Below are 26,251 nucleotides of genomic sequence, written 5' to 3' on the forward strand. Positions count from 1 at the left end.
TAGGGCAGTGACAGATGGGGAGATTAGTTGCCCCATGACTATGATAATCTTTGTTACCATGGGCGACCAATCTCCCCGCAATGCCTTCCCACCGGATAGAATGTAAATCGGCGGTGGGATGGAATAAGTTTCCTCTCAAGGCAACTTCGGCCGACCTCCGGAAATCGTAGCACCACGTATGCCATCCCATCACCGATTAACATTCTTGCCAGTGGGATGGCACTGCAGGGAGATTAGTCACCCGCGGCAACAAAGATTTGTAGCGGGGCGACTAATCTCCCCATCTGTCACTGCCCTTAGGCCCATTACTGCTACTTGAGACAGAGATCAAAACACTTCTATTCGCCCCCAAAACACCTGTTCCGTAGCTCTAAGGGCTGTGACAGATGGGGAGATTAGTCGCCGTGCGACAATAGTCGTGGGCGACTAATCTCCCTGAAATGCCATCCCACCGGCGAGAATGTACATCGCCGGTGGGATGGCATTCGCAGCGTGGCGATTTGCCGAAGACGCAGAAGTTTCCTCTGAAGGCAACTGACGCGCTGCATATGCCATCCCACGGGCGATTTACATTCTCGCCGGTGGGGTGGCATTTTGGGGAGTCTAATCTCCCCGTCTGTCACAACCCTAAGAAGTCTATTGAGAAAATCTTTTCCAAGGAATTGTTGCATATCTAGATAAAAGTGATAAGAATGCCGAGACAGCTGGTTTCATTGTTGTCTGGAGCCTTAGCAGTAGTGCTATTTTCAAAGAGCAGAGAGATTTCCCTGCAGATTTTGTTAACAAGTATTATGATTTATCAACTATGTGCTGGGTTAAAAATGCATAAATGAATAAAAGTAACTGTAAATTGCATAAAGAAAAAATAATCAGTAAAAAAAGTTATATTATGTCTTTAACTGCATACAAACGGTGCTCTCTAGCCTTCCCTGGTGCGTCATTCACCAATCCCTTTATCCCTTGCATCCACTAAAAAAAAGACTGCTCCATTGTGCAAAAAATACGCTGGGTCAGATAAAGCAATTATAAAGTGAAAAACAAAAAGTTAATAGCATTTACAGAAAGAGCATGGAAATAGCAATACTTAAATTGGAGGATAAGCCAGGTCAATTAAAATTCATCCACCAACTTAACAGCAACAGATAGGTGTTAAAAAAAGACATCTTTTGATTTGCAGGCATTGAGCAAGACTCTAACACTGCAGGGAAAAGACCAGGGCAGCAATGACACAGTGAAAGCAGAATAGGGCAATTAACAATATAAAATCTAAAGCTCAACAAAAAGCTGAAAAATGAATAATGCAGAAACACAGGACATGGGAGGTAGCAATGAGAATGGTAATTCAAAAAAGCAGGCAATCTTTTTATGTATCACACTGCTTATCAGAAAATTAACCACCTTTATTTTTTAAGCTTCCAGGTAAAACGAAAGATATCAGAAGCATCATTATACACATACAAAAGTCACTATGGTAAAGAAGAGATAAGTGACAAAACAATAGGAGGATTGCAACCCTAGAGGACAGAAATGATGGAGGATAATAGAGTCCAACAACTCTCAACACCACTGTAAAAACTAATTCAAAAGAGTAAATGTAAAAAAGGTTTAGGGCTCTGGTACACGGGGAGATTAGTCGCCCGCGGCAAAACTCCCTGCTCGCGGGCGACTAATCTCCCCGAGTTGCCTTCCCTCTGCCATCCCACCGGCGAACATGTAAGTCGCTGGCGGGATGGCAGACGCGGCGGCGCGATTTCGCGCAAATCGCCGAAAAAGACTCGCGAGTCTTTTTCGGCGATTTCCCGAAATCGCGCCGCCGCGTCTGCCATCCCGCCGACTTACATGTGCCATCTCACCGGCAACTTACATTTTCGCCGGTGGGATGGCAATCCGGGGAGATTAGTCGCCCGTGGGCGACTAATCTCCCCGTGTGCCAGAGCCCTTAGGATCAAAATAAGATAATAATATTATATTCAAGATGATACCGGGAATAGGAAAAGGAAGACACACAGTTTTAATCAGCCATGAAACAGCAAGTTTCTATAGCACCATTTTGTAACAGAATACCCATAATGCACTCATTACCTGAAATACCAGTTAAAGGAGAAGGAAAGGCTAAGTCACTTGGGGGTGCCAAAATGTTAGGCACTCCCAAGTGACCAGGGCCGAATTTCTCCGTGAGGCGCCCCGAGGCCGCCCCTATGGCTGTCCCCCTCTGCGCATGCGCGAACGCTCCTTTAAACTCCCATATGGAGCAGTGGGGAGAGGTCCCAACTGCTCCGTATGGGAGCCAAATTTAAAAATTTTCTTGCGGCGGGGCGGCATGCCGCCCCTAAACTTCTGCCGCCCTAGGCCCGGGCCTTTGTGGCCTTTCCACAAATCCGGGCCTGCAAGTGACTTAAATCGCTTACCTTTCATCCCGGGCAGGTGCCCCTGTTAGGAGAAAACAGCACCAGCCCCAGGTAGCTGTAGCGAGCGCTTCCTCCTTCCTCTTTCTTCTGCCGGCTAAATCCCTGGGCCGGCGCATGCGCAGTAGAGTGAAAAGTTGACTTTCTTGTTAAAGTTCTGTTTTTCACTCTACTGCGCATGCGCAAGCGCGCGAGACAGGAAGAAGGAATCGCTCGCAGCTACCCCGGGCTCGTGCTGTTTTCTCCTAACAGGGGCACCAGCCTGGGGTACAAAGTAAGCAATGTTAGGCACCCCCAAGTGACTTAGCCTTTCCTTCTCCTTTAAATGCCACAAATATGCAATATGTCTGTTTAGGTCAGTAATCCCGAACCAGTGGCTCACAAGCAATATGTTGATCCCAGCCTCTTTGATGTTGCTCCAAGTGGCCTCAAAGAAGGTGCTTATTTTAGAATTTCTGACTTGGAGGACAAGGCATAAAGACCATGTGTACTGCCAAACAGAGCCTTTTGCTAGTCCACACTGGGCTACCAAATAACTAATCACAGCACTTATTGGTTTCTCCCTTGGAACTAGTCATATTTTTAAAAGGAATGTTGGAAAGTATTGTCTTCTGGTCATCAAAAAAAAAAAGATATATTAGTAGATCAGTGTTGCGGAATATGTTGGCGCTTTATAAACAAATGTTAATAATAGTAATAATAATAATAATAATAATAATCACATAAATGAGAATTGTTAAGATGTAATTGCAAAAAATGGTAAATAAAAAAGACACATCTTCTAGAAGATGCAGACCTTAACACTCTGTGTTTAAATCTGATGGATTAGCTTTACAACCTATCATTTTCAGATATGACCACAAATGCTTTTCTGCTCCAGGTGCCATAGAAAATAGAGAAATTCAGGTAATTGTAGCAATGCAATGTCTTGGAGCCTGACTTTTCCTATAGAAATCTGTAAAGGTATTCCGTGTTCCTTATGCTGCATTTCAGCATTTCCCATTGACCTTAAGCGTCAGCCCTGACATTCAAGAATTACATTTAGACTGTGGATGTTTATCAAAGCATTCCAGCAGTTATATTCATGCAAAAACACAACTTTACTGCTGTCTTTTTTTTAACTTAATGTTCTGTGTGTCTTTGCGAGATACTGAAGGAGGCGAATCTAATGAGGCTAAAATGACTAAAATGGGCACCCGTAGAAGGGAGCAATTACTGGCATGCAGCATGGATTTATGAGCCAAAGCTCAGATAACCATACATACAGCAGCCATATGAATCTAAATTCATTGACAAATGCTGCTTAGATGACATCCCTTCCACTTTTTTGACCCCCTCCATTGGATCTGAATTCATATGCATGCTTTAAACTCCTAAATGCATACAAGGCTTACAGTATGGACAGAGAAACCAGTCAAAGGAAGGAGATCAGCATGGGAATGCACTGTGGCTGTTATTCTGATGTACCTATGCTCTTCTATGCAAGCGCTATGTCATGTGCTAAAAGTAAATTCCTGCTTTATACCAGAGGGGGTTTATCTTCTTTTAAACAGTGGCACAACGCAGCAATATAAAACAACATAAGACAAAATAGACATAAATGCAGGTACCTATATCACCACTAAACATGCAATTACAACTTAGTAGCAAATGAGCTAATGTAAATGTTTTTGTAGATATCATTAGCAGAGATGAGTGAAGGGTTAGGAGGGTTAGTTTCTACAAAAAGAGCCCAACTACTATTCATCAGCTTCGTATAGCTGTATTTGCTACATGCATGCATATTAGACAGAAAATAAATGAAACAGATTGTTAATAAATGGTGTACTGTATAAACTATGGCAAAATATATTGGCATCCACTGGATATTTAGTTATGGGTTTTAACAAAGCCCTTCATAATCTCTTACACTGACTAAGTCGTAAACACTTTATCTTGCTTATTTAAACGCTCATTTTCCATCCCTGACATAATTTTCATGCTCTATACAATTGAAAGCATCTGCAGCGCCCCCCACGTGAGCACTTCTCTCATTTTTCACTGGATAGGCTACTTAGCCATTTCCTCACTAATTCTGCTGTGCTGAGGGAAAGAAAGTCATCTGTTTGCATCTCAAAGTGGCACCACAACAGTTTGTCAATTCAATTACATACCCAAGACACCATTTTTTGCAACTTAAACAATTTGTAGCAATAGACTACCAACACACACATGCACACATATACAGTATGCCATAAATACAGTAAGAACTTGTTTTCTTTATAAAGCATCAAATGAATAAGCACCAAATGAAACAGATTTAACCTAACCAAAGACCCAGTTTAGACTGAGTTTCAGCTGAGAGTCCATCAAAATATGGAAACTGTTGCTAGAAGATTATACATTGGACAGCCCTATTATCATGTCTCCACGAATAATTTACAAATATAGATTACAAGAGTGAGAGAATGAGAATTGCCCTAATGCCACTAAGGCCACATTATATTAGGTGCAAGCCAGCACTAAAGATTAGATGGATTAGAAAAAGATGCACTTCAAGTGAGCTGGTTATTTCTACATCTTCCAACAAATATGCCATAGCATGACAAATATTATCCACAAAGAACCAACAGGGCTACAGCTTTGCACTCACTGACTCTATACTAGAAAAAGCAAACACACTGTAATACCTATAGACTTACAGCACAAAACCCCACTTATAGTGCTGTACAGGCCACCCTTGCAATGTGCTAGATAAAATAGCTGCTGAAAAAAAAACATTAATAGCCAGACACCAAATATTTTCCATCTGTAACATGTAGGATCAGACTACTGGGGCCCCCTTTCACCAATCAACCAACTGTCTGTAGGACCATCCTTGATATTTCCACAAAGGTGATAAAGATTCTTGGTAAATGGGAGTTCTTTCAAGGCCATCCACCTTGCTCACACCTCTGTCTCCTGCCACTTCACTTCCATACATCTGTGTCTCATGTCCATCTTCCAATCCACACACCTTTGTTTTGTGGCTCACCTTTCCACACATGCCACACCATTACTACACACATATGCCCCCTGCTACTCACCTTGCACACACCTATGCCTCAAATCACTCTTCTGCACCTTTGTCTCATGTCACTCCCCTACCACACACTTGTGCCTCTGGCCGCTCATCTTACATACAACTGAGCTTCATGCCATACCTCTACACACCTCTGTCTTGTCTTGCCTCATTCTCTACCGTAACACACACCTGTGCCTCATATCATTTTCCTCTTGTGAACATTTCTCTCAGGTCATTCACCTTGCACTGGCCTTTTCCTTGTGTCACTCACCTTTCCTCCTGAGTATCAGCGCCTCATTGCGCATCCTTTTCAGGCACCTTTATATTTCTTTCCATGCACCTGTAGCTCATGGCCTCAGCTTGCAAGCACCAGTGGCCACTGGCCAATGACTCACCTCCCACACACCTGTGCCTCATGCGGCTTCTTACTCAGTGCCCCCCCCCCCAGGGGCAAATATACAGCAGGCCCCCTGCATGCAGTGCCCAGTGGGCTTCTCACCTTCTATTTCGTCTTCTGGGAGCTGAGTGGGTGAGTGGTCTCTCAGAAGCTCGGGGATAGTGTACACTCCCCGGTACATTAACGCCGCTGTTACCGGGTGGAAAGGCATTATTGCGGGTGAGAGGACACCCGGGGGTACAGACAGTCCAAGAGGGCAGCATGCGGAGTGACTGTCACCGAAGGTTCGTTAAGGAGAGAGGGGCACCGGCACACAGCCCGCGGACTGTCCCTAGGAGAGGCGCACAGGTGAGCTGCATGCGGAGACACGGGAGGATACTAGTGGCACATGGAGACTGCTGCCTCACCGACACACACAAGGACTGTCACATGGAGACTGCCTCTTAGAGACCGGCATGCACCCAGAGACAGGGACCGTCACATGTAGAGACGACAGAAAGGGACAGTCACACTGGGAGAGCAAGGTAGGAGAGAGAGGGAGGAGGAGAAAGAGGGGAGAGAGAAAGCCAAAAGGGAGAAATGTAGTAGTGGGTGAAATCAAGGAGAAAGACTGTGACACTAGTGGCATGAGGAGGAGGAGGGAGAGAGACGGAGACAGAGATGGTGAGAGGCAGGAGAAGGGATGCAGAGGAAAGAGGCAGAGAGAGGTGCAGAGGCAACAGGAGGGAGCGGGAAGGCTGGATGGCAGCAAAGAGAGAAGGAGGAAAGCGCGGAGAGGGAAGGAGTAGGGGGAGAAGGAGGGAAAGACTGGCAGAAAGTCACTGAGATAGAAGCTAGCGGAGAAATGGGGTAGATAGAAAAGGGAACAGAACAGTGTAATGTAGTGAATATGTGAGAGATGGGTTCCTAATCGCCGCCAAACCTTATGGTCTCCAATTAGGAACCGTAACCATATTGACACGTCTTTTGGTGAATGACACCTTCTGTCCAGAGCAGCACTTTCCCTCCATGTTGAAATTTACGTCTGGGAACCAAAATCACTGGGTCAAGAATCACCCCCTCATTCTCTGACATATCGCCCCCCCCCCCCCCCCCCCCCGACTTTTGATATGCTATAAACCTTTTCCTCCCCGCTCAATGTCATTGCTACATACAAACTGTCAGATTCAGGGCTTATTAAAGACGGAAAATTGTGCTAGAGTGCTGCTTCCCTGTGTCCTTTCACTTAGGAGAGAGTCTCAAAATCGTGACAGTACAGTCGATGTGGATTCATATTTCAGTGTATGTGAGATCTGTGTAAATACGAATTAGCTGCAGTACGTACCAACTACCGAGAGAACGCAAACGCGCTCTATGCCCAATAGAAAAGTGCCCAGATCTCGGTTGATTTATTTAGAATAGGAGTGTGTATCTTTCTCATTTACAGCGATTTCTTACACTTGTACCAAGTATCTTTCCACTGCCAATGATCACCCATAGCTCCCTATCACTGCAATACCTGCACATGCTGATCACTACACCTGCCTTTAGTCCTACATCCATTCATCCATCTAATCGTCTGGCGGCATCCATCCCAAGTCAGTATTTTCTGCACTGAACACTAATCTTAATATATGTATAGTTCTCTGTGGTATATGTAATTTTCCAAGAAAAAATGTACATCAAAATCGTATAGCCCTGAATACTAGCATCATTATACCTATACACTTACATTTAGTAATATTATAATAATATTTTTCTAATATCATCTATTTTCTCTCTGTTTGTCTCACCCTGTTCATTTATCTATCACAATTTGTCTCTTTTTCATTCTTTTTATTCATCCATATACCCCTTTTTCTACCCAATTATCTTTTATCTGTATGTGACCTAATCTATAACAAGCTGTCTATCCACTTACCTATTTCTCTCTATATGTTTTAATTTCTTCATTTTCTATTTATCAATTAATTTTCCTATGTAGTGAGACATCTTTTTTTTTGCCACTCACCTATTATATTCAGTGTCACTTTAAAAGATGGGCAAAAGATACAATTGTCCACCACTAAGAGGTGTCACACCATCATACCACTCATCTGCTTTAACATATAACTTTCAACTGAGAGATCTCACAGAAATGTCAGCGCCTTTATTTTGAACAACCGAAATAGCATTATAACAAAATATAGGGGTTGTATATGTTTTCTCTGGGCAGAAGTGCAAGAACACTAATGGGTACAAGAGCTGGCCCCTTAGTGCTCATTCATGCAGCACTTCTGCCCAGGGAATGGTTGTGCTGTGCACGGTGTGCCAAATTTTTTAGGGTGCACAGTGTATGGTCAGGAGGTGCAGGCTAGCGATGTCCTTACCAGGGCCCAATTGTGGCTTGCAGGAGGAGGCTTACCTACATGCTTTCCTCTGCCTGCCACTCTTAAATAGAGCACTAATGTAGTTCTAAAACAGGGCACATAGACCTGTGGCAGTTCCAACAAAAAATGAAGGCAGTGTGCAGATTACAAAAAAAATGGCTTATTGCAGCTGTTTTTGCACTTTGCATACCACCATCCTTGCTGCAATTACTCATTATAGCTTAAAAATGGTGTTTATCAAAGTGATGAGTATTTTTTTTGTTAGTTATTTCTTTAGCTTATGCCTTATATATTCAAGTTCAACTGCTTTAGGTAGGTTCTGTCACAGATTTCTTGGGGTGGCTGCAGGGGACAGCCAGTGAGATCATTGTTATTGGTGCAGTGCTACCTTATAGTGGCCCTGATTATCTTAGCTACATTACTGTAGCCTGTGACACCATGACTACTACAGACTATTTGTTTGGAGAAAAAAAGTAATGAAATATGTTTTTTGGTTTGTGTAGATTATCTACATTCTCTATTGTAATACAAACTCAATATTCTTGTTTACTTGTCTGGGCAGCTTTAAGAAGCTAAGCTTTGGGGTTGTAGAAAATTATGAAGAAGAAAATAAAGTCTGCCTGTCATATAAGCTAATAGTGAAGTGCGGGTCAGCCCAATAACCGTGGGACCCGTGGGTTGACCTGGGTGTTTGGTCCACCTCGTCACATAACTTGCGGGTCACGAGCAGGTTCGGGTTTTGTGATGTCATTGCGGGGCAGGTGCGGGTCTATGAATAAAGGAGAGAAGCCAGGTTAGGTAGAGTTCGGGCTAGAAGCAGGCAGGTTAGGATCGGGCGTGGGTCAGGTTTTTCTTGACCTGCACTTCACTATAAGCTGATGCTACAGGGATGCTACAGTTCTTATGCTAATTACACTGGTCTCTGAGCTACCATGTACTAATAATCTGTATGAATTCTGTATATACAGTGTATTGTGCATCAGCCCCTAAGCTCAGGTAACTAACAGCAGCACAGGACATGTGCAGTGAATCAGCAGAAAAGAAGATGGGGAGCTACTGGGGGCATTTTGGAGGCACAGATCTTCCCTGCTAAAGGGCTGTGGTTGCTGAAAGTGTTGTGTTTTAGATCCTCCAGGGACCGAACTGGGGGAATGCAGGCAGAAGAGGTACATACCCAGTGCCCCCTCCCATGCACCGTTGCACCCTAGGCATGTGCTTCTTCTGCCTACCCATAGTTCCAGCCCTGGTAAGATTAAACCTTGGCCAGCACTCATGATGCAGGCATTATTGTAACATGACATTTAAAAGTCCAACTGATGTTAACAACATTGCATGTACTGAGATTTTTGTACCTGCTGGTAAAAACTTGGGCCTGATCCTTGACTCTACTTGTACATTTGCAGGCCAAGACCTGACCTTAATGTGGAACGTATTTTACTACTTGCTATATTGCTGTATGTGTAACTTGCCATGCCAGTCTGCCTGTGCCTACCTTGCCTACCCTACCTGTTTGAGTTCCTATTACCTGCACTTACCATTCCTTTGTGATCCATGTACCTACCTGCCTCGTCTAACCTACCTTTGCCTGAATAAAATGTGAGCTTGTTTTGCAAAAGGTGTCCTTGTGCACCTGTCAATGCTTTCTCCTTAGTCTACACATTTTGGGCCAGTGATCCTGACACAAGCTACAACCTATCAGCCTCTTAATTTCAGGCAAGGGCTGAAAGGTGTTGTGGCATGCTGGGGTTGTATATTCTTCTTTTTCTTGACAAGTAGGCTGGCAAGGGGTTGTAGTTTGACACCATCTAAAGGGCTGCAGATTGCCCATTACTAATGTATCTCTCTGTCCACTCACCAACATATTTTTCTTTTCTTTCTTATGTGCTCTGTATAAATTTCATACCTCATGGTCTATCTACACCTCCCCCCAAACCATTCATCCATTATCTAGATCTGACCATCCATCTTGTTTCTGTCTATGGTTATTGATCAATAGCCCTTATAAGCTCTCTACTTTTTTCCTATCCACTCACCTAGTATCTATATCTGCCTGATCATCTATCTACATCTATTTCTGCCTTTAGCTGTTAAGTATATCTGGCATTCATATATTTTTTATAGCTGTAATTTTCTGTGTCTCCATTCGTACATTTTCTGTATCTTACTGTCTATACTAGAATATCCACTCACCTATGCACGTCTTAATTCATTTACCTGGGATATATTTATATATATATATGGCATGGCAGGTGTGACTGGGGAAGGTAAGGGGTGTGGCCATGCATCCACAGGTCTTTTGGTTTTTCATTGGGGCCCCATTCTACTTAATGGCAGAACCCTCCATCCAGGGACGCAGGAGACAAATGTTGGTTGTGTTCCTTATACTTAGTTGACAGGGGCCACCACCCAGGGGGGCCAGAAAGCAGTGGTCTGATAACCAAACACCCATGGTTGGGAGGGTCCTTATAACTATGAATGGGACCTCATGAATTTTGATTGAAGCCTTGATGGCTTCAATCAAAAACAGGGGAAACATTTCTGGATCTGTGTTGCCTTGTCAAATAGCCCCTACACCTCATGAAATCAGGTCTACAAAATCAGATCAATTAAAAAAAGGGCATTAGAATAGAGCAAAATTGCGCGCAGCAAAGAAGAAAGGTTTAAGCCACATGGAACAGAGACAGTGTTATAGGGGAAAGTATACAAAGTAAGGCTTAATTGAAGGGATGGTGAGAAGGGTATCTAAGGAATACTGCATTAACAAGAAAGGAAATAACAAAAACTAGAATTATGAAAATGAAGATGAGGATCATAAACTAGAGCAGAAAAAGGTGTTGTGGAGCATAATAAGAATGAAAATAAAATTGTGAGAAGAAGGAACAGAGGACTGTATATAAAATCAGGATATAATAATACAAAGAAGTGTGGAAAGGGTATTAAGCCAAAGCAGAGAGCTGACAGTACAGAGGATCGGGGAAATGAGGGATTAGAGAGACATTGAGTAAATGGTGTAAAATGGCATCGTGAGGTGAAGATAAATGGAAAAAAGGAGGGTGCGGGGAAGAAGGACTCATAGCTTGATTGAAAGGGAATGTTGAAGAAAAAGCTGGAGAATGTAATCAGGAAGCTTCCCTCCCAGCTGGAGATATCCATCTGGATCAATTCTCTAAACTAAGAAACTATCAGTCCATATGGACAGAGACAGAACCATCATGCATAAGCTTCATTTGGTGTGCACAGCATCTTCATCCCTGTCACAGAAACATAGAATCTGGCAGCAGCTATAACTCTACCCATATTGCTCTTTCACACATGGAGCAATACCTCAAATCCTGTTTGGCATTTGCTTACAGAGAGTGTGTCTTTGCTGGATATGGTAAGGTTTCTTACTTAACTGACATTTGTTGCAGGAATATTTTTAGATCAGTCAAGTACTGCATCTAAATTGATTGTTGCATTTCCTCCTACAGGTCTTTCAGCATTATTTCAAAATGTTACTTCATATATATTACCTAAATACCAAACTCCTATTTACATTTACAAAAGGGCAAAAGATTGAGGGGGCTTAAGTTAAACCAAATTCATGATTTTTTTGGATTTGGTTAAATATTGAATCTTCCATGAATGCTAAACCCAATATAAACTTTACATTTCACATGCAAAATTAGAACACAATAATTGCCACCTAAATTTGCCACCTTTCGTTGCTGGTCATATGTCATAAAGAGTTCAATTCTCTCAGTTCAAATTGCGTAAGTTATGTATAAGGTTATGTTAAAAAGTGCACAATTTACGTAACTTCCACAAAATTTGCCTAGAAGCTTAAGAAACTGACTTAACTTGCCTGGAAACTTGTGTACTGAAGAAAAATACATGACACGGGCAGGCATGGGCAAACTTCACTCACCACCAATGAATTAAAAAACTTAAAGTAAATTCCCCTGTCCCAGTCGTAACGGCAACGAAAAAAATCGCAAAAATACGAAAAAGTCGCAAAATGTTCGTTTTCCAATCTGAATTTTTCTCATTCGGATTCGGATTCGTGGATTAGTAAATCAGTGTATGGCAAAAATGTTGGCACTGTACGCTTGTGTTCATTGGTGGCCCCATATAAATAACTTGTATGGGGCCCCAAAGTTTCTGATGGCGTCACTGTTGGGGAGCCCGGCACACCACAGTCTGACCCTACATTTTCACTTTTTATCCTGTGGTCTAAAATGCAAACTGATTGAAAGTGCCAGAAATGGCATTCTCAACCTGAACATTTATGCTATTTTTGGCCCAAGAACCCAGATTCAAGTAGTTTGCATTTACAGGTTGTGGGAGACAGCAGAGGTAGCCTAGGTGGGTATTTGCACAAGCTCAAATACACCAGAAGGAAACTCCCAGACAGCCTCTGTGTAATAAAATCCAATTTGCAAAGAATGGTTTGGAAAATGTACTTTCCTTATTCTTTATTGCAAAAGTAATAAATGAGTTTTTATTGATTCTGTTTTTATGACATACATCTTCTGAGATGTTCCATCATCTAACAGGTGTCATTTGTTATTGTGTATATTGTGTATACTCCTCCACCACAAACAGACCTCGACCAGGGTTCTTTCTTGAAGTGGATTTGGGCATCCAGCAGGCTGAAACAGGTTCCCTTTATTTTATATACACAGAAACATAGCAATGCTTATCCAAAAATTCAAAACTTCACTTTATTGGATACCAATACCACCACATCATCAGATTTTTAAATAAGCACAATAAAATTTCTATATGGTCTGATGATACATGGATGGGAAGCATGCATGCAGATGCCGGGTGCAGGGCGCTATTATGCACCAGGTCCCAATGAAGTTCCTGCAGGGGTTCCTAGGCCTTTCTAATTATGTGCCTCTGGCTACCACCATCATTTAAATCACATGAATGAAGCCTAATGGGGTAGCCCTTCAGAAGGATATTTACATTTCTCATCTGGTTAGTACCTTTGTGTGGTATACTAACAACCTGGGACTGAATACAGGGCCATGGTTGGGCACATGCCAAGGGTGGGGGGTGAGGGGTGCTGGACTCTTACATGGCCAATATAAGCTGTTTAGTCTCTCCAATTAGCACCTGGGCAGTAACCCATAACAACCAATTAGTGATAACCTTTTCTCAGCCACAGGTAGAACAATAAAAATAAAAATTTGATTGGTAGTCATGGGTTCCTGCCCAGGTGGAAATGTTTCCTGTATTGATAAATTAACCCTTTTGTTTGAAATTGAACAAGTGGTCATGCTGTTAATGCATAATGCACGGTCATATAAATAGTAAGTAGTTGGATTTAATTTTAGCCAATTAACATATTTAACAACTACACTGTTTGAAAGATAATAATGGTATTTTTATTGAACTTTGAATCCCACTGATAATTCAGACTTGCCAAATTGTATGAGCATGTTTGCAATGGAAACAAATTGATAGTTGTTTATTTGTATACGTAAGGTTTTAATTGCTTATAGATTATCTTTTGGGAATCTAAGTATAGTTATAGATTAACTTTTGGGAATTATTCTTAAGATATTGATAATAAATTTGTCATTTTATTACTACAGCATGTCGAGCATTGAAGTACAAATTTCAATATGTAATTGGTAAGCATGCCAAACAGTGAAAAAATATTTTTTTAGCAGAATTATAATTTGGGATTGGGGCTACTAAGGCTAGAAATGCCACACATTATGTTTTGGGGATTCTGTACCAAAAGCAACCACAGCTATTTAGCTGTAAATATCTGTGCCTTAAAAGATGTATACCCATATACGTTTCTGTTGATCCAATACAAGTCTGATTAGTAAAATTTAATAATGAGCCCTGTAGCTTCAACTTTTATTACAGACAAACCTCATTTTCTGCTTGATTAATATAACTGAAGAGAAGCTGAACTTTTAGGCTGGTGCATTACGTTCTGTATGTAAAATATGACATTTCTAGCAAATTCTCATTTAAGATTCCCTTATGTAAATAGCCTTTATATAGAAACTTACTAATTGTTTCATTTTACATTTTTTTTTGCATATCTGTTCCTGAGAAAATATTTTCTTAACCCTTATGTATTGGTGTTTTGGCAGCCCCATAATTCACATACTGGGTAAAAGCTACTATACAATATAATTAGATATTATTTATGTTGGTATATTTTAGATACAAATCAGCTCTAAAGGAATAAATCTCTTTTAAAATTTCACATCCATGAATTTTGAACCTATGCCATATGCAGAATGACTAGTTGGATCAAATTAATTTGCCAATTCCATCATTCTTAACAAATCACTTTCAATGTCATGCCAAGCACATATGTAGACATATCTGTATGTTTTTGAGCCAATAAATTATATTTTGGCACCTCAGCACTTGTTCAGAGTGATGCATTAGCGAGCTTCTCTCTAAACATGCATGCGGTATTCTTAACTGTTGGTACGTGAGTAAGAGGAAGATGTTTCCATAAATTGTTATAAAGGATAACCTGCAATAAATTTTAAAATTAAGAATACTTCATAATCTTGAACTGTTTAATACAGCGTGTGTTGGGAAGTTTAATAAAGTATGTTCTTTTATGGCCTGTTAAATCCTACAGTACTACATTCAACAGACGTTAAACTTAAAAGCTCCATTCACTTGTTAAAAATGGTAGTACATGCTACTCTTTAAAGGTTATAGTAGTTATAAAAACCCTACAAAAAGTAATGGATTAAAAAAAAAAAAATGCAGAATTTTTAGTGCAGATTAAACTTATGCATGTGGTGTGTAATAACAGGGTCCCTAAACCCTACACATTTCCCATTACTGCACATGAAAAAAACGTATTCAGTTTTCCTTATATAGAAAAGGTGCATAAACACTATATGAACTTCCAGAAATATATATAATATTGATATAATGGTCTGAGACCAGTTCTCTAACCCTTAAGCTCCCAGTGTAATGCAATCCCAACCAGGGCCGGAACTAGGGGTAGGCAGAAGAGGCAGCTGCCTAGGGCGCAACGATTGGGGGGCGCCAGGCAGGAGCCTCTCCTGCCTACCCCTAGTCTGCGATCCATTTCGCATCGCACATTGCCCCCGCCCCGCTCTCAAACTGCGCATGCGCGCCAAACGAAACGGGGGTGTGGGTGTGCGCGGTGCAGGGGCGTGGTGGCCGACCGGTTGCCTAGGGCGCCCGGTCGGCTCGGCCCGCCCCTGATCCCAACCACACTTTATTCAACTGTAAAGTGGTGAATTCTGTAAGCTGAAGTCCCTTTGCTTTCCAGAAAATCTGTGCACCACACACTATGCAAAGCAGAGGGACGTAAAGAAATAATGTAATGGGAAAACATGTTTTTATCAAAACACATCAGTTATTGGAGCTTCTCCTGCACAATGCATTGAAATCTGTTTTCCAAAAACAAAAAAATATCTTTTAATATTTAATTTTGAAATTAGCCATATTCTTTATTTCCCAGGGTGCCACAGCCATGTGACTTGTGCTCTGATAAACTTCAGTCACACTTTACTGCTCCAGTTACATGAAATAGGAGAAACAATAAGTTTCCTGAAAGCAGTTCTAATGTGTAATACTGGCTCCTTCTGAAAGCTCAGACTCGGGCACAATACACTATGATGGCTGCCTACACACCAATATTACTACTAAAAATAAATACATTTGTTGGCAAAAAATTTTTAAATGGTAGAGTGAATTATTTGCTATGTAAGTAGTGTAATTTAGAAATAAAAAGTATACCGTAAAAATCACTACAGAATCCCTTTAAATACCTTTACATATATATACTAGCAATGTAATTCTAATTACAGTATATTCCAGACCAGTAATAATACATCTCACTTTGTAACCCAGTGTTAAGAGTTTTATTCATTTTGAAAATACTATCTACACTGAATTATTTTGTTTTAGCACCTGAGAATCAGCATCCAGTCAAGTTCTCTTATCAAGTTTCACCTGTATTCAGGCATCACCTCTGTGGTTCTCAATGTCGGTTTCCCACTTTTTACTGTTCTGTTCATTCTGGTTGTCTTTCAAGGTGATCGGAACAATATAAAGGTGTCCATAACATCGGTTGCCATGGCATGTGTGTAGTCACCTTAACTCAGCATGTTACCTGGTGCCCAGCCCCTGGTCTTCTTAACCTAAAGAACCTAGAAAGTAAAGAGAACTGTTATAGCCTGTTTGCTGATCAGCATTCAAGCATATTAGAGCTTATCTACTGTAAAGCTTCTGTTCTCTTTAACCACCCCTGGAGGGACCTGCAACAGAAAGAGAGCTATTTAAACTGCATGACTAACAACTAAGCAAGCTAGCATTTGTCAGTCACTCAGTGCCTGTTCTCCTTAATTTTCCTTCAGGGAACTTGAAGAAAGAAAGAAATACAGACAGTGACTAATTCTCTGTCATGAGTTCCACTCTCTGCTCCTGTCAGCTCCTAGTCATCATAGGCCACTGGAATCCAGGTCAATTAGGGGGCAAATTTACTAATCCACGAACGGTCCGAAGGCGTCCGAATGTGTTTTTTTCGTAATGATCTGTATTTTTGCGACTTTTTCGTCGCCGTCGCGACTTTTTCGGATTGGTTTTTCCGCTGTTTACAATTGCTCAATGCGAAAAATCGCGTCGGCAAATAAATAGTCGCGACAAATACAAACAAGTCGCGACAGCGACGAAAAGACGGCAAAATTTTCGTTTCCAATCCGAATTTTTCCCTTTCGGGATTCAGATTCGTGGATTAGTAAATCTCCCCCTAAGAGTATTAATATATCCCAATTATACTCTACCAATCTGGGCAACTAGCAAATACATCTTTAGTATGCTAGAAGTCCAGAGTACTATATCTGCAGGACCCCCCTGCAATACTAGGACAATCCCATCCAAGTACTTTTTCCTCTTTCAAGCACCCCAATCTAACATTAGTTAGTTTTATGAATACAGAAGTTGTGATTTTATTTACTTCCCAAATGTATATTATCACTGTTGCAAGCTCTTCCATTATATCAGAATACCTTAGAAAATTATTGTGTTGGTCTCTTTAATCCCCCACCATCTTGTATTCTTGTGCACCCTGGTTTCTTACATGTACTCCATCTCTCCAAACTGTTGTGCACTCCCACATTTCTGTAGTTTGCTAGATAGAATAAAGAATACAAGATGTGAGTTTTGCATTAGCAACTTGAACACAGACATGAAATCCCACATTATAAATCGGAACAGAACAAACCTGCCTGATATATTTGGATAAAAGTTTTAACTTACTAACTGCCACGTTCTGTTTAGAGAGGCTAGCAACAACAACTAAAAAGGCATCACTAGAAAGCATTTTGCAAAATCAGCTGGAATCTCCTGCTTAGAATACAACAAAATTAACTTTGCTAGGTTGCCAAAAACTGGCTTTGGATAGTAATCCTGATAGTCAGGATTAATGGAGCGCTGTCATTCTCCTGTCACCCATGCCATAGATCTTAATTGTACATTTAATAACATCAATTAGGCAAAACACTGACATAAAGGGTTTGATGGATGAGAACACTGAACATAAAACTTGAGTTTACAGTGAAGATTTGTTTATGTCAAATTTTTATATACCTCACTGCTTTTTCTTATGAAGCATTTAGAAAACTTTGGTAGACATAGTAGTTTATAAAATTACTTACCGGTATATTAAATGTGTGTAATTATCACAATAGTTTGTCATAAAATTTATTTTCCCTTTCCTGTGTCAGAAACAAACATTCATTTGCCAAGTCAGCTGTCCAATAGTTACATAGTTACATAGTTACATAGTTACATAGTTACATAGTTACATAGGGTTGAAAAAAGACCAGAGTCCATCAAGTTCAACACATCCAAGTAAACCCAGCATGCACAACCCATACTTACCAACCTATACTCTTACATACATAAACTATATATACAACCACTAATATTAACTGTAGATATTAGTATCACAATAGCCTTGGATATTCTGCTTGTTCAAAAACTTATCCAGGCCCCTCTTAAAGACATTAACAGAATCTGCCATTACCACATCTCTAGGAAGGGAATTCCACAACCTCACTGCCCTCACCGTGAAAAACCATCTGCGCTGCTTCAAATGGAAGCTCCGTTCCTCTAATCTAAAGGGGTGACCTCTGGTGCATTGATAATTTTTATGGGAAAAAGGAACATCCCCTATCTGCCTATATTCCCCTCTAATGTACTTGTACAGAGTAATCATGTCCCCTCGCAAGCACCTCTTTTCCAGAGAAAACAACCCCAACCTCGACAGTCTAACCTCATAGCTTAAATCTTCCATTCCCTTTACCAGTTTATTTGCTCGTCTCTGCACTCTCTCCTGCTCATTAATATCCTTCTTAAGGACTGGAGCCCAAAACTGCAGGCCTTACTAGGGACCTATAAAGAGGCAAAATTATGTTTTCATCCCTTGAGCCAATGCCCTTTTTTATACAAGACAGCACTTTATTGGCTTTAGTGTCAAATCACTCTGCAAAGTGGCAGCATCCTGCATGGAACTTATAGTTTTGCGCAATTTAGTGTCATCAGCAAAAATAGAAACAGTACTCTCTATGCCCACCTCCAGGTCATTAATAAACAAGTTAAAAAGCAAAGGACCAAGGACTGACCCCTGCGGTACTCCACTAACCACACTGGTCCAATTAGAAAATGTTCCATTTACCACCACTCTTTATAATCTATCCTTCAGCCAGTTCTCTATCCAATTACAAATATTATGTTCTAGGCCAATATTCCTCAATTTAATCATTAACCTTCTGTGAGGTACTGTATCAAATGCTTTAGCAAAGTCCAAGTAGATTACATCAACTGCCATTCCAGCATCGAGGTTCCTGCTCACCTCCTCATAAAAGGCGACTAAATTAGTCTGGAAAGATCTGTTACGCATAAAACCATGCTGGCACAAACTAATAGTATTGTGAACTGCAATGTATTCAAGTACCCTATCCCTTATTACCCCTTCCAAAATCTTTCCTACTACTGATGTCAGACTAACAGGCCTATAGTTTTCAGGCTGAGAACGGGATCCCTTTTTAAAAAACGGCACCACATTAGCAATTCACCATTCTCTCTGCACCATGCCAGACCTCAAAGAATTCTGAAAAATTATGTGAAAAGTCTTGGCAATCACAGTGCTCAGCTCATTTAATACCCTGGGATGAATCCCATCCGGTCCTGGACCTTTGTTTACCTTTACATGTTCAAGTCTCTTTTGAATTATCTCCTGAATTATCTCCTGAGAGAACTGGGCATATTAAAAGGGAAGCCTTCATTAGCTGGCTCCTCAGATGTATAATAGGTTCCCACAACCTCTTTCATTTTTTACTATTCACATAATTAAAAAATAATTTTGGTTTCTTTTTACTCCTACATGCAATATCCCTTTCCATCTCTATTTTAGCTTGCCTGATAGCTTTTTTGCATGCTTTATTTGATTCCTTGTACCTGATAAAAGTTTCTGCAGTCCCAGCTAACTTGAATACTTTAAAATCACGTTTTTTCTTACCAACACTTTTATTCAGCCATAAAGGTTTTGCTTTGTGATGCCTCTCCTTGCTTACAAGGGGAATATACTGTTGTGTATACCTGCAAAGCAATGCTTTAAAGATGTTCCATTTTCCTTCTGTGTCTAACCCTATGAAAAGCCTTTCCCAGTTGACACATTGCAGAGATTCCCTTATACTGGCAAAGTCTGCACGTCTAAAATTGAGCATTTTAGTTAATCCCTTTTAGAGCTGTCTCTGTAGCATTATCTCAATGGAGACCATGTTGTGATCACTGTTCCCCAAATGTTCACCCACACAAATGTTAGAGATGAGTTCAGTGTTATTAGATATCACCAGGTCCAAAATAGAGTAATTCCTAGTAGGTTCTTGAACCGCCTGAAATAAAAAGTTGTCATTTTGTATATTTACAACCTACAAGCTTTTTCTGACTTAGCCACCCCATTACTCCAGTCAATGTCCGGATAATTAAAGTCCCCCATAATAACAACTTGACCCAATTGTGAAGCCTCCTCCATTTGCAAAAGTAGCTGGGTCTCATCCTCCTCATCTATACGGGGTAGTATATAGCATACACCAATGATCATTTTCTTTGTTACCTTCAGCCCTACTGAAATTTCTACCCAAAGAAATTCAACGTTTTCATTGGTAATGTCTTTATTACATGGCTTTAAATCTGACTTTACATAAAGACAAACCCCTCCACCCTTTTTAATCTCTCTGTCCCTCCTAAAAAGGGTATAACCATTTAAATTCATGGCCCAGTCGCATTTTTTATCCCACCAGGTCTCAGTGATACCAATTTAATCATAATTTTCAATACATGCAATAGCCTGCAGCTCCCCTAATTTACCCAACAAGCTTCGCACATTAGCCAGCATGCAGCAGAGATTACTACTTCTCCCTCTGATGTTTACATTAGCTAACAGAGAGTTAGAGCTAAGGTGAAAATTAGCTTGTTTCCCTTGTAACAAAGGAAGCTCCTTATCTGATAAACTATATGTCCCCCTCACTGCTCCCCCACAGCCCTTTGCTAGTCCCACTGCCCCGTCTACACTAGCTTTCCCATAAAACTCTAGCTCACCCCCCCCTGTCTAGTTTAAACACTCCTCCAGCCTCTTAACCATTCTCTCCCCTAGCACAGCAGACCCCCTTCCATTGAGGTGCAATCCGTCACGGCTGTATAGATTGTACCCCAAAGAAAAGTCAGCCCAGTACTCTAGGAACCCAAACCCTTCCTTCCTACACCAAGACTTTAGCCACACATTTAGCTCCCTAAGCTCCCGCTGTCTCCCTAAACTTGCACTTGGCACCAGCAAAATTATCGAAAAAACGACATTGGAGGACCTTTGCTTAATCTTAGAGCCTAGATCCCTGAACTCACTCTTTAAGTTTCTCCACCTACCATTCATTTTGTCGTTAGTACCGATATGTACCAAGACAGCCGGGTCATGCCCAGCCCCTCCCAATAATTTGTCAACCCAATCAACCACATGCCGAACCCTGGCACCAGGAAGACAGCAAACTGTTCCGTTGAAGTGATCCGCTCAACAGATTACCCTGTCCACTTTCCTAATGATCGGAATGAACTGGAAGGGAGAGGGGCAGCATAAGGTGATATCCTGTGGGTGAAATGGCATGCCTTCTTACCTACAACTTACACATAGTATAGTAATATATAAAGCATGGATCCCAGGAATCCAAACAGGCCTTTAACCACCATCTGTTTAGGCCTAGCTCTGCTCTCCTCCCCACCACTACTAGAGAAACTGGTATCCCGGCTGTTAGAGAGATGAGCCTCATCTAGAACCGCCAGACCAGAGTTCACACTCCCATCTTTTTCACACAATCTGGCAAATCTGTTGGGATGCGCAAACCCTGGCGCAGCCTCCCTCTTCCTTTTTCCCACACTAGATTGTCTAACTGTCACCCAGCTTACTGCCTTATCATCCTTTTGATGCTCCCCTCTCCCCAAACTATCTGACCCCGCTAGCTCCTGCTCAGTAAGCAAGAGACTCCTCTCAAGATTGTCAATCGAATGCAGTGTTGCAACTTGTTCCTCTAGGGCTCTAACATGAGCCTCTAAAGTGGCAATTCGCTCACAACCACAACAGAGGTATGCACTTTGGAACTGTTGTTCCGCAACTGCATACAAGTGGCAGGCTGTGCACTGTGTCAGACCTTCAATGTTGCTGCCACTCATTCTCCCAGTTACAGAAACAATTAAACAGAAATAGGTGAAAGGACTTGAAATAAATGCAAACTTAGTACCTTGTTTTAAACTCCCTTAGTTTGTAACTCCTGTATTCATAACTCCACTTACAGAGCCCTCACTAACGCCTGTGTTTATAACTCCACTTACAGAGCCCTCACTAACTCCTGTGTTTATAACTCCACTTACAGAGCCCCACTTAAAGAGCAATCACTTTCAGAGCACCAACCACCAGAGCAAGCTCCACTGGAGTGCCAGAAGGTCTATTTATACAGTCTGTCCAGGTGAACTAATCAAACCCCACCTGCCTCAAACTGAGGGTAATTACAAAGGAATGTAACTTATGGCAAACCTGCTGTAAAGCCTTATAGTTCACCAAACTTTGTAAATTTTTACCAAAAACAGCAAATACTTTTGAAAATATTAAACCCAACAGTTAAAAAACACAAAGATTCTGAATAAAGTTAATAAAAAATACTTATCCCTTTTTTGTTGAAGTGAAAAGCAAGTTGATTCCACCCGCCACCAGCCAGTTAGTAAGCAAGTTCACTGGAGTGCCAGTAGGTCTCAATAGCTTTAGAGCACAACTGCCATTTTGATTGCCACTGCAAGAAATTATTGACTCCTTTTTGGTACCAGACACAGAAGAGAATACAGGCTAAATAAAAGGCTAGAGGGCCGGCAATGTTGTTGTTCTGTGCATGTGGCTATGATGAATAAATGCACATACACTTAAAATTTATATAAATATGTTTTATTAATGATCAATTGCATGCTCTTTGTGTATGCTCAGTACATACATAAAGATGTGTGGTTGGGTAGAAATAGGGCATGACCCAGGAGTAAAGGCCATCTCTATGTTTAAAATGACTGGAAGGGAGAGGGGCAGCATAAGGTGATATTCTGTGGGTGAAATGGCTTGCCTTCTTACCTGCAACTTACACATAGTATAGTAATATATAAAGCATGGATCCCAGGAATCCAAACAGGCCCAGACTGGCAACCTGTGGATTCTGGCAAATGCTGCTGTAAGATGCCATTGACAGTCACTGTCTATTGGGGTGGTGGGAGGCTGTTTGGACGTATATGTATATGAAATGCCAGGGCCTAATTTGAATGCTATTTTGGACTTGAAGCCAAGTGACCTGTGATAACTACCATCAGCTCCAGCAATTTGCAGGGAAGTTAATACATTTTGTCTGCTTATGGACTACAGTAACTTTAGGTCCCCATACACGGTAAGATCCACCTGAGGGTGGGCGATATCGGGGAGCTTGAAGTTAAAAAAAATAATAATACGATCGTTTGGCCCTGGGGTCAAACAACCGGATTATGTAGGCGGCAATGTATCAGTCGGTTCGGGGACTGAATATTTTTACCTGGCCGATCGATATCTGCCCAATTTCAGGCCAGATATCGGTCGGCCAGTCCACTCGTTTCTGCCCCTACACAGCAGCTATTATCGGCCCATGTATGGGGGCCTTTACTCTCACCTACAGGGAAGAGAAGGGGGAGAGGTGGGGAGAGGCTTTGCATAATGCACTTTTATAGCAATTAGCCTCTTAAAACATACAGAAATACAGAGCTTAAATACAGATAAAATACTAAAATGCATAGTTTAAATACCCATTTAAAGCTTACATCTTTCAGGAACTACAGTGAAGGAAAAAACAAACTTGCAGCAGTAAAATGGTTTTTAGTCTTACAGTATTACAATGAATTCCCAGCACAGCTGTCAAAATGTCAGATTCAGCTTAGAAGTTTGGCAGTTTTCACCTTATAGAATCCCTATGTAGAAAGGGGTGGACATAACCAGCCTGAAACACTCCATCACTGAGCTTGGATCTCAGTTAATAGGATTGGGGACATTGGAAGAATTCCCCTGATATTCCAAAATACCATTATTTGTGGCTCTGAGCTTCAATGTGACATTGCTCTGCCCATGCAAACACACAGTTGAGGTTTCTTTCTTAAAAATTATGTTCATATTTTAATATCAAGTGTTCTATTAAGTGCATCCACAGATCTATGGTTGGGTAATATGTCTGCCTTATTATAATTTCCTTTCCACAGAGGCATGATTTGTCCTCCACCTTTTGAACACCGCATGGTGACTGACATTTCATTAACTTTTCCCATAAATTACAACTTATCTTGTGAATATTCTTGATAAATGGCAAGACTGGGGTTCATTGATCTTTTACAAATTTGATCATTAACATAAAATGTAGTAGGTCAGACTGGCAAGGGTGAAACATTTTCCTTTTGATAAACTGACCTAGATTGACCATGCATTCCAGTATGGTCCCTCTAGTGACAAGGCATTTACAGGACCATAAACATAAAATGAAAAGGCTCTGTGTGCATTATACACAGAGAAAACAGTCTGTATTAAAAAAACATCAAAAACATCAGTCCACCCCCCTGGCCTTTCTCTTCATTGCTTTGGGCGCAGGAACAATCCAGTGGCTGCCACAGAGGGATATACACAGTTCTGGAAGAGTTACCTGCTTTAATAGTTCAAAAGGTATAGATAACAGACAGATATGCTCTAAGAGCATGTTACAAAACAGTATAGTACAGTGCTTGCATAGTAAGTCCTAGCACCACTAAGCAAGAAGGAGATCTTAGGCTAGTAACAATACAAGAAACTGGCTATGAAGGCATTAATCATAAACTGTAACAATAACAGAGATACATAAAAAGCAAGGAAACATTCATCTGAGAAACCGGTTACAAATTAATTTGCCAGTTTTCAAGAACCCACTGAAAGGGTGCAGGAAGTTAACAGAACAGAAGCTTAGACAGAATTGGATGTGAACCAAACTGGCAAGACCAATATCAATGCAATCCAACAAATCTGTCAAATTATTGTAAGGTTAGTGGGCACCAAACGATCACACATTTAGCGATTTTTCATCAAACATTGGTCAGAAAATCGATCAGGCAGGATTGAAAATTTTCATCATTAGCAATGAAATTTGCCCGTTGTCCAATTGTTTCCAGGACCAAACAGGTAGTTTTCAAAATCTCTTGAAACAGTCATTTTTGTTGATGGACAAAACGTACTTTTAAACAATCGTTTCAGTCCTGCGATAACTAAAAGATCTTTTAAAAAACTTACTGTCTATGGTCAGCTTTAAAAGGGTGATGCATAAAGGTTAATGCAATGCAGGGCTGATTCTCAGGCTACGGACAAAAACAGGGCGAAGATCAGCCCTTACTCTGGCAACAGCCTTTCCCTGTGCCTGCCTCCAGAGCCATAGCATTGGCAAATGGAGGGGATTTCAGCATACTTACATTTTAGATTAGTTTACGTTTACATAATCCTTAGTTTTCTGATTCAGATAAGTAGTCTTCACCAAATATTTGGTCACATTTAAGAACTAGAACATGTTTTTGATTAGCTCTATTCATTTAGGCTAACAACACAAGGGCTGGAACTAGGAGTAGGCAGAAGAAGCACCTGCCTAGGGCACAATGCTGGAGGGTGCCAGGCCTTTCCTGCCTACCACTGGTTCATGCTTCCTTGCCCCCACTTCTTGTTGCATGAAATCCCCCCAGTGGAATCACTGTGTGCACAAGCGGGGGCGGGGGGGGGGGGGCAAGGAAGCTAAAGGTGGCCATACACTATTAGAGTTGTCACCTGGCTAGTATTTAACTAGCCTAGGCTGTAAATCACCAGCTACGACCAACACCGGTATTGAAAATTTATCTGTAATATACTTTCTGGTAAATTTGCAATACCCTATAAATCCCCCCTTCCTCACATTCTCTGCACTAATCAGCCTTTATACTCACAGGCTCAACTCTGACCCTTCCCATTTTACCACCCATTTTTCAGTCACATTCACCCTTTCCCCGCCTAGTCCACCCATTTTTCTGCCCCTTTTGTTACAGCTTGCCCCTGAAATGAAGGCTGATATTAAAGAAAAAAAAAGGTGGCAACCCTACACACTATAAGATCTGCTTGTTTAGTGAGGTCGCTAAATGAATAGATCTGACCTCCCATATGCCCACCCAAAGTGATGATATTGTGCTAATCCTGTTGTTTGACCATATGTAAATGATTGCATTACAATGACAGGAATACAAGCCTTTGGAGCAAGGACCGCATCAATGAGCCAATGCAGTGCTCGATTCGATGGGAGAATCAAACCTGCCCTATCGACATCTGGCTGATTTTTGGCCAGATATGGGTTGGTTAGGCTTGTTGGAGGGCTCCACACATTGGCATATCAGCTGCTGATTCAGTTTGAAGGACCCAAACCAGCAGCTTAAATCTGCCTGTGTATGGCCACTTTAAAGACTAAGCGAA

At 41.2% G+C, this 26,251-nt stretch overlaps 1 protein-coding gene across 1 annotated transcript in view; it reads right to left on the reverse strand.

Moving 5' to 3' along the window:
• Positions 1 to 6,872, reverse strand: part of cabp7 (calcium binding protein 7) — a 52,031-nt gene extending 45,159 nt beyond the window's left edge. The window contains exon 1 of the mRNA XM_002934290.3: positions 5,948 to 6,872. Coding sequence (XP_002934336.2) covers positions 5,948 to 6,056 — 109 coding nt within the window. The 5' untranslated portion in view covers positions 6,057 to 6,872. The remainder of the gene's footprint in view (positions 1 to 5,947) is intronic.
• Positions 6,873 to 26,251: the final 19,379 nt, after the last annotated feature.

The sequence above is a fragment of the Xenopus tropicalis genome, chromosome 1 (assembly GCF_000004195.4).
Source record: "Xenopus tropicalis strain Nigerian chromosome 1, UCB_Xtro_10.0, whole genome shotgun sequence".
Lineage (NCBI taxonomy): Eukaryota > Metazoa > Chordata > Amphibia > Anura > Pipidae > Xenopus > Xenopus tropicalis.